General features: G+C 33.1%; 1 protein-coding gene across 1 annotated transcript; it reads left to right on the top strand.

The window, feature by feature from the left end:
• The first annotated feature begins 1,918 nt into the window (after positions 1 to 1,918).
• Positions 1,919 to 9,728, top strand: LOC113095399 (MAP3K7 C-terminal-like protein). Its single transcript, XM_026260917.1, has 5 exons — positions 1,919 to 2,173; positions 2,634 to 2,715; positions 5,714 to 5,772; positions 8,251 to 8,366; positions 9,306 to 9,728. The coding sequence occupies exons 2-5, from the start codon at positions 2,640 to 2,642 to the stop codon at positions 9,484 to 9,486; spliced, it is 432 nt and encodes a 143-aa protein (XP_026116702.1). The 5' UTR covers positions 1,919 to 2,173; positions 2,634 to 2,639; the 3' UTR covers positions 9,487 to 9,728.
• Positions 9,729 to 10,571: the final 843 nt, after the last annotated feature.

The raw sequence follows: 10,571 nt of genomic DNA, 5'->3' as shown, positions 1-10,571 counted from the left end.
CTCACAATTTGCAAAACAGTAAGTGCCTTTCTCAAAACAACTCGTACAAATAGCAAAACAACATGGATTTCTTGCAAAAGCCACTCTCTTACTCAAAATCCTTAATTCATCTCTCAAAAGTAAATAGCTATCTGTGTCAATGAACATGTCAGTGCCATCAGAATGACAAGTCCTTGTGTCATAGTTTACGGATAAGACAGTCAAATTGTTTAGTCATGTTGTCAATATAACAGTTTACTCTGGAGGGATGCTCTGATGTAAACTATAGCAACATTTTGGATGACAGTTACTGTATTGAACAGTATGCCATATGCTTATGTATGCCATATAAACATTTCAAAAGTACACATTTACACATTACTGTATGTGGGGTATTGACTGAAAGAGACTGGATTGAATTCCCAGTTACACTTTTACTAATAGTGGTCTGGCCAAAAAAAAAAATATATATAAAAAAAAAAAAACCTTTACAATGTCATTGTGATATAGAATAGGAAAAAGAAATATGGGCACAAAGATTAAAATAAGTCAATTGACAGAATGTGTACAGAATGTGTAACTCTTGTGTTGTCCTCTGTCTATACAGTATAAGCTTTCTAACTGAAGATTCATGAGATGAACCTTTGAGCTATTTCAGAGAAATGGTTTATCATTGGTTTATCATCTACATTCTCTTCATTAGTCAAGATTCACTTGCACAATTCATGCTAAATTGACAAAAAGTCTAATAATAATGTGTAAAAAAAATAAATGTGTAAAAGTGTGCTTGGCAGTTTATGACAACTAGATTAACCATTTTGCATTTAATGACTTATACGATGAACTAAAGACCCAATGTTTTGGGGGGTAAGACTATTGCACAGAAAACTATATAATACATTTTGAGCAACATGACATTAGCAACTGATAATGTAGGAAACAACAGAGAATTGTACATAATAATTTGCATGGATGTACCAAAGCATTTGCAACTTGTTCAAAGAAATGAGAAACTGCTTTTTTGATGTGCACAAGTGACACAATGATGTGAGAATTGAACAGGTAGTTTTGAGAATTTCAATTCTGATCTAAGAAATGTACCAAAGTGACTGAGAAAAACTGTAATATTTATTTATTTATTTATGAGTACTTAATCAGTTTTTCCTTAGCCAAATTAATTTATAAATTACACACACACACACACACACATATATATATTATACATTTAGCTGATGCTTTTATCCAGTGACCTACAAAAGAGGAACAAAGCTATTCATCAAATAACATTTTATTTTATTCTATATAAATAAAATAATTTATATGTATTTATTCATTATTCAATGTGTGTTTAAATATACTTTTAATTGAAAAGCAATTTCTTATTTTAAATTCAGTAAATACATTTAAATGTACAACTATTTTGATATACCTTATGTATGTTGTTAAATATTCATATAACTTTAAATAATCAACAATCAAATTAATTGTTAAAACTAGTTTGAGACAAATGAATATAGTAATTTATTCTACTGTATTGATTTATTATTCTATTGTTTATAAATCTTTTATTTAGTCTACATTATTTTAAATATCTTTATATATATATTTTTAATATATATATTTTTTTATATATATTTTTTAATGTATTTTAAGTTTTTTTCTGTGTGTATTTCTTTTGCAATCAATTTGATGTACACAGCTCGGAATGCTTGCACTAATGATTATTATTTTGCAATAAAAGAAACCTAACAGTGTGATTTGTAACACAAACCACAACCCTGAATCATCTTGTAAAGAAAGCACAAAACAACTTCAAAAACCAAAGCTTTGCATTGTTCTCTTGAATGTATGGATGACTCAAAGCTGATTGGAGAGATAGACATTGTTCTAGCGTAAAGTCATGCCATCGGAGCCATTTAATTGTGGAGTCTGGCTGGCACAAAGAGAATCACAGTGCCACTCTGACAGCCTCCTGGTGAAGAACTATTACTTTGGCTGTGTTTGTGAACCTGCATTTGGCTTCTCAGTGTACACTACGAAGACTACGAGACTTTTTACAGTATAAACAGGAAAGAAGATCGACAGGATTCTCAATGGAGTTTCTACAGCTCTGTGTCTTTTGCTGAGCAACTCTTGAGGCTTGAGAATCTAAATTTTAACTGACAGTTTTCTGCGAATAAGTTTTTATTGTCAGGTAAGGGGTTTTACTGTCTCATCTAATCATATGTAACAAATTACACCTATCAAATTATGCTTTTTGCTTTAACAAAGTAAAGTAACAGTAACCAACACTTTATAGCCTTTTTAACAAGTTGTAGCCTTTTTTGTGACACTTACATTGGGGTTGTGTCTTCTGTAATGTTCAGTAAAAAAAAAAAAAAACTAATAAAGTATAGTAAGTATACATATAATATTACTATAAACATACACAAATATGATTTCACAACTCATTTCAACACTAAGAAACACTGTGCAGCTGATACAGAAGTATGATCTCATTTGCTGGCTGCAAAGGGAATTTTCTCCAATTGTTTAATCCCTGATGCAACTTTGGGCACATGATGAAACCTATTCATGACCCCTGAAAGGCTGCTGATCTCTTACATCTAAAGCATAAAATCCACCCATTTAATCCAGATCTGTTCTTTTCCTAGGAATAAATGATCACCTCAACTAGACGAGTGTCTGCAGATAAACCTGAAGTACAAATCGCTTTCAGTCTCGACGAAACCTCAGGTAACACATCTTGTAAGGATAAGTAGATTATTATTTTAGGAGTTTACACGCTTGTAACAAAGACACTGTGATCGAGAGACTAAAATAGAGTTGTGTTCCCCCGCTCCGCACGGTCCGTACGATGCATGACTTCTACCAAAATGGCAACAAGCAAAACCCACCTAAAGCCTCTCATGTGGGATCAATTCAGCTTTTACCATCCTTAACAAAGAAACAGGTGCCCTCTCTATTTTAGTTGATCTCTGGCATCTTAAAAACAAAATACACCTAGCCACAAAGTCAACAGCGCTGTCAAAGTGTTTTACAGCTATTCGGGCAAATGCTTTGATGGCAGCTGCTGCCTGGGCATTGCAGCATCAGGTTTCTGTTTTAATACCTCAGTGCTGCATGATTCACTCATTTGCTTTTAGAACACTGGCCTAAATTTAAAAGCATTTAATACTTCACGCTTTGCAGAAACATTGCCCTGCTTTTTCTTTTTCCCAAAAGTGGAGCATAAATAGAGTCCTACACATAAACATGCTACACTCAGCACTCTTTCCAATAATTCCATCCTTCTCTTCTCTTCTCTTCTCTTCTCTTCTCTTCTCTTCTCTTCTCTTCTCTTCTCTTCTTTTGTGTGTGTGTGTGTAATTAACAGTCACAAAAACAGACAGACTGATAAACAGACATACAGACAGACAGACAGATAGATAGATAGATAGATAGATAGATAGATAGATAGATAGATAGATAGATAGATAGATAGACATACAGATAGATAGATAGATAGATAGATAGATAGATAGATAGATAGATAGATAGATAGATAGATAGATAGATAGATAGATAGATAGATAGAAAGACATACAGATAGATAGATAGATAGATAGATAGATAGATAGATAGATAGATAGATAGATAGATAGATAGATAGATAGATAGATAGATAGAAAGACACAGATAGATAGATAGATAGATAGATAGATAGATAGATAGATAGATAGATAGATAGATAGATAGATAGATAGATAGATAGATAGATAGATAGAAAGACATACAGATAGATAGATAGATAGATAGATAGATAGATAGATAGATAGATAGATAGATAGATAGATAGATAGATAGACATACAGATAGATAGATAGATAGATAGATAGATAGATAGATAGATAAAAAGACATACACATAGATAGATAGATAGATAGATAGATAGATAGATAGATAGATAGATAGATAGATAGATAGATAGATTGATAGATGGATAGATGGATGGATAGATAGAGAGATAGATAGATAGATAGACAGACAGACAGACAGACAGATAGATAGATAGATAGATAGATAGATAGATAGATAGATAGATAGATAGATAGATAGATAGATAGATAGATAGACAGAGGCATATAGATAGATAGATAGATAGATAGATAGATAGATAGATAGATAGACAGAAAGATAGATAGATAGATAGATAGATAGATAGATAGATAGATAGATAGATAGATAGATAGATAGATAGACAGAAAGATAGATAGATAGATAGATAGATAGATAGATAGACAGACAGACAGACAGACAGACAGACAGACAGACAGACAGACAGATAGATAGATAGATAGATAGACAGACAGACAGAGGCATATAGATAGATAGATAGATAGATAGATAGATAGATAGATAGATAGATAGATAGATAGATAGATAGATAGATAGATGGATGGATGGATAGATGGATAGATAGATAGATAGATAGATAGATAGATAGATAGATAGATAGATAGATAGATAGACAGACAGACAGACAGACAGACAGACAGACAGACAGACAGACAGACAGACAGACAGACAGATAAATAGACAGACAGACAGACAGACAGACAGACAGATAAATAAATAGATAGACAGATAGACAGACAGAGACATATAGATAGACAGACAGATAGATAGATAGATAGACATACAGACAGACAGACAGACAGACAGACAGATAGATAGATAGATAGATAGATAGATAGATAGATAGATAGATAGATAGATAGATAGATAGATAGATAGATAGATAGATAGATAGATAGACAGACAGACAGATAGATAGACAGACATATAGATAGATAGACATACAGGCAGGCAGGCAGGCAGGCAGGCAGGCAGACAGACAGACAGACAGACAGACAGACAGACAGATAGATAGATAGATAGATAGATAGATAGATAGATAGATAGATAGATAGATAGATAGATAGATAGATAGATAGATAGATAGATAGACAGACAGACAGATAGATAGACAGACATATAGATAGATAGACATTCAGGCAGGCAGACAGACAGACAGACAGACAGACAGACAGACAGACAGACAGACAGATAGATAGATAGATAGATTGGGAAAATTCAAAATAATATATATGCAGTCAGCCAAAATTATATGAAACTGTCATGCTCCTGTCATGTCATGCAACATTCTGCAGGAATCACAAGCATATCATGTTTCAGATAATGCCCTTGCAAAATTTTATGTATATTTATCTTTTAATTGGCCATCTGGCTGATGCATGACTGTAAACAGGCCTGTTTTTAGCAGGTTGCATCAGAGGATTCTCAACATGAGCGAGTGAGGCCCACTTGGACATAGCTTGCATGGCGGGAATCAGTGCAGACAAGCTGTCTGTCAGAACACTCGTTAAAGACAAGTCATTGTAAAGAACCTGGGAGATAGTTACTTTCAATCTGTCCGTTCAGGATTTAGAAAACAGGTGGTGGTCAAATTTGTCTTTTTGCACTGATCTGGAAGCAGTTTCTAGGTGAATAGCCACATGTTTGTTTACACAAGGGAAACTGGACCTGGATCAGTGTAAACAGCTAACTGGACATGCTGTGGTGTCATGTGCACTGTGGTAGGATTTAGCTGATTAGATGGATGTAGATGTCACCACTAAGGCCTTGGAGTAAAGATCTCAAACATTAGCATTCTCATACCAGACATGTTCCTTTGGCTTTCTTTTCCTGTCAGAGTTGAAAGATGCAGAGGATCCCCTTCCATCATTCCCTGACCTTGAGCAACGCCTGCAGGTAATGTTTATTAATAATCTGTTTAAAACATGATACGGCATAGTACTGCACACTTAGAATACAGAGTCTATACATTTGGCTATGAAGATGTATGTTATAAAGATGTTTGGGGTCAAACAGTGGGACGGGTATGCAAGAAAAAAAACTGTCGAAAAGCTAAATCCACTGTGCTAATATTAGCGCTAAACAGCAGAATTAACAGTCCTTGACTGGTCATGTCAATCGTTTGACTCCTTTGGCTATTTTCACTTTATAGCGCAACTTATTATTTAGCATATTTAATGGGATATTTAGAGAATCCTACTTTCTCAATGAGAAAATGTTTTAGCAATGCTTCTGTAAGACCACAAGATGGCATTAGTTTTATTTACCTTTAAGTTATCATCATAGTCAACAGGAAATCAAAATTTAATGATAATATCAAAATGATAAATGATACATTTGGAATAAAAAATAAATGTACTAATTCAAAAGTATGATTAAATAAAGCATTTAGTGACAAAATTCAAAATTTAATGATAATATCAAAATGATAAATGATACATTTGGAATAAAAAATAAATGTACTAATTAAAAAGTATGATTAAATAAAGCATTCAATTTTTGTCTCTAGAAGCCCATAATTTATTATTATTAATATTATTATTCAAAACAATTATTATTGTCAGTAGAAGCCCATACCTAATTAATGTATTAGTATTAGTGCTGTCAAAAAATTAATTGTATCCAAAATAAAATGTTTTGTTTACATAATATATGAGTTTGTAATCTATATATTTATTATGTGTATATTAATACAAACACATGCATGTATATATTTAAGAAAAAATATTATGTTTATACATTAAACGTATTATACATAATTTAAAATATAATGATATAAATATATAAATGTGTGTATATATATATATATATATATATATATATATATATATATATATATATATATATATATATATATATATATATATATATGCAAATATTTTCAAATTATATACTGAATGTGTGCTAGTCTTTATATATACATAATAAATGAACATATATATGTTGTCAACAAAAACTTTTATTTTTATGTGATTAATCGCAATGACGGCACTAATTATTATAATTATTAAATATACTTCTTAAATAAATACTGATAATTATTAAATAAAAACATTTGATCTTTGTCACTAAAGCCCATAAATTGTATTATTTTTCTTATTACTGTTGCTGTTGTTAATTATTATTAAATAAAAAAAATCTTTTATCTTTATTACTATAAAAAAATCTTTATAGGTTTTTACAAAAAAATATTAAACAAAAACATTTATTTTTACCACGAGGAGCTCATAAATGACAGACTTTGTATCTAATATACCTCCACTGGTCTTATTGTGAACAGTATGAAAAACAAATACCTATCTTCATAATCATTCATCAAAATGTATAACTTGCTTTTCTTTTTCGGAGTGATATCCTCCATCTTTTCACAATCCAATCAGCTCCTGATAGAAAAAATGTCCTGGCCTACTATTTTTCCCCCTATAAATATGCTGTTTCACTCAAAAATATGCTACATTACGCAAGTAAATGGAGAGTGAATGCTGTTTCATGCTGACATGTAGGGTTGGTTTTGATTGTTGACAACATGACTAGTTCAGTATTTTTTCCTCATACAATTTCCTCATAACTACTATATTACTGAGAGAGAAAAAAAGGCTTTTACACTAATAACAAATACTCTCAGACTGACAAAAAGCTAAAGTGAGCAAGCTCTGAAAGCTTGCATGTGTCTCTTTGCATCAAAGCACGAAATGTGCTGACTAGTGTGTACAGTAGGTTCTTTCAATTTATTCTTTTTCAATCTATAAAGCCATTTGTGAAATTATTTTGTTTTTATTTAAATTTGTGGTATGATACAGGCTATACTATGATTATTAATGCCTGGTTGATTAATGGTGTTTACAAGAACAGTGCTGCTAGCATTTATAGGAAGATCCCCATTAAAGTATCACTCTCTGAAATGCTGAAATTGTCCTTCAATCTAAAATCAGGTTGGACTTAACATGCACACCCACACAGTAGGGGAAAAACTGGGAGAAGTTGAAGTGTTTTGTCGTGTGGATGATATTCCGTAGGACTGTGCCATGAGTCATTGCGAAAGAAGAAGTTCTTGACACAAAAGGAATGTTTCCACATATCACGTATTGATTGAAATCTTCTTGTCAGGCCGTATGACGATTTTGTGTATATTCCAGGATGTAGCTGACAATCCAAATATAGCATCATAGAGAAAAGAAAAAAAAAGAAGTTCCTGAATTCATCTCCAGTCACTCTTCTAGCTGAAGTATATAAACTGACTATAACATACTGTATAAAATATGTGTCAACTGACTCGTTAAAAAGAGCAATTGTGCTGAAGTATTAGGATAAATAAAACAATTTCACCACTGAAAAAATGTGATGTAATAATTATGTCATCACCTTCCTCACTAGCCGGTGCTGCCATGTCGGTCTCTAAAGGAGTCCATTGAAGTGTACAAAAACCACTGCAAGATGGCCAATGAGTTCAACCAGGTCAAACATGAAATCGCCAGGCTGGAAGACAGAAAGTAAGCTTTAAAAATAACTCAGAACACAAACATGTATTCAAGAGATTACTGAGATTGATTTCAAATTCAAATTCAAATTGAGTTGTAAATTACCCTGTTAATATGCTATTGCATTTCTACTATCAATAAATATACTCTTTTACAGTATGTTCTGTATAAACACACACTGTTGTAAGTATTAACAGACAGACAGTTGATCAAAGCTGCCATTGTCTGTCTTCATTTAGTTTCCTTAAAACTCATGCTGCCCAATGGTTAAAATAGGCCTGTGTAATCATGACAAGACCTGGCATAATGTACTGGTACGCAGGACGTTTTGTGTTTTTAACATTTACATTACAAAGACAAACTTTAATGAAAATTAAAGTGCACTGTAAAGCCTTAAATGTATACCATTTTTTACGCTGTCAAAAAACCTTATTTGAAAACCTTGTTGAGGTTTTAAAAAGTAGATCTGTATTTCCAAATCACACAGTATGTTAGTATATAATAGTTGTGATAAAGATAAGTAACATTAAATACATAATTGCATGACTTATTTAAGAATCTATTTTTGTGTATATATACGAGAATGCTTTCAAAAATAATGTCATAAATAGATTTTATTTACACTGGCTCTGCCTTTCTGAGCTAGTTAAAAAATTAAAAACCGCAGACAAGTCTCTCTATCTAGATGTCTACTGTCTGTAATCATGTTCCCCCCCCTCATCGTATCAGTCCAGGTACCCACAACTATGGTGTTGACAGTTTCATTTCCTATAATATAGTTTCAGGCACAGAACCACCCACTGTTGTCACCTGTCTGACACCCAACCCACATAATATGTTACTTTGGCACACACCTCTCATATCATCATTAAATTAAATACAGTCATTAAAGAAGTGCTGTACTGAATGATTATAATGTGTTTTTTCCTTGTTTGTGTTTGTCACACTCAGGAGGGAGCTCATGGCAGAGCTGCTAGAGGACGAAAAGGTGTCGATGGAGTTTGCGCAAGTTGAGGAAGAATACAGGATACTTACAGAAGAGAACAGAAATCTGATAACTGTCCATAGCCAACGCGCACAGCAGCTAGAGACGCTCCGAGTGATCAGTCACAAGAGGCAGGGCTCCTCGTGACCCTCGTTGATTCCAATCCGAAAGATCTTTTGCCTCTGGGTCTTTACTACTCAGCGTTCCTTCAGTGCTTGTGTAATGTACTGAAGCAGAAAACTGATCTTGAAACGGTGTGCTTACACTGAGACACTTAATCAATGTATATTTAATGTATTTTAAGCTGATATGGGTTTATTTCAGAGTTGATGCTCTTGTGACCCAAACTTGAGCTGAGAGGTCACCTCACTCATATCTGACATCGCATTCTGAATATATATATATATATATATATATATATATATATATATATATATATATATATATATATATATATATATATATATATAAATTATTTGTGTGTTCTAAGGGTGTTATACTGTACACTCTGTACAGATGAAAAGCTCTGCTGTGAAAGTGTAACTGTTACTTTCAGTAAAGGTTTTTACTGTTTACTGTCTGCCAGTTGCATAAAAAAAGGAATTAAGGAATTACATTTCTGTTCAGCTATTTGAGTTCAAGCTAGGTGACGATAAACGTATGACTACACACCATTGTTTAGTCACTCAGCAATAGGGAACTTGGCTTTCGAAATGTGATCTGCTCATTTTAAGATTGTGAAACCCTTCAAAAATATCAATGGCTGACACCCCCCTCCCACACAGCTGAAATACCAGAGGTGTATGTCTCCAAACCAGTTTAGCAGCATGAAATGTTTGCTTCCTCCAGATTAGAGTTTATTTAGTCTAGAGCTTTGTTTAGTTGGCGAAAGTTCATTTTCTTTTTCAGAATTATGATTGTGAATGTTCAAAATGTAATGGCATGGTTATTTTCAACATTTAGACTCAAGTGAGTAGCATTTACATACATCACAGGTTCATTTCTAACCATAATATGGAAATTGTACCAGAAAATGGCCTAATGGTTAGAGAGCGGACTTGTAACCCAAAGGTTGTGGGTTCAAGCCTCAGGTCCGGTAGGAATTGTCAGTGGGGGGAGTGAATAACCAGTGCTCTCTTCCACCCTCATTTGGCTACCACGATTGAGGTGAGATTGAGGCACAGAACTCCCAACTGCTCCCTGGGTGTCAGAGCAATATGGCTATCCTCTGC

Source organism: Carassius auratus, unplaced genomic scaffold (genome assembly GCF_003368295.1).
Source record: "Carassius auratus strain Wakin unplaced genomic scaffold, ASM336829v1 scaf_tig00215709, whole genome shotgun sequence".
Taxonomy (NCBI): Eukaryota; Metazoa; Chordata; class Actinopteri; order Cypriniformes; family Cyprinidae; genus Carassius; species Carassius auratus.
The sequence above is the reverse complement of the archived record's forward strand: the minus strand, read 5'-3'. Positions and strand labels throughout refer to the sequence as shown.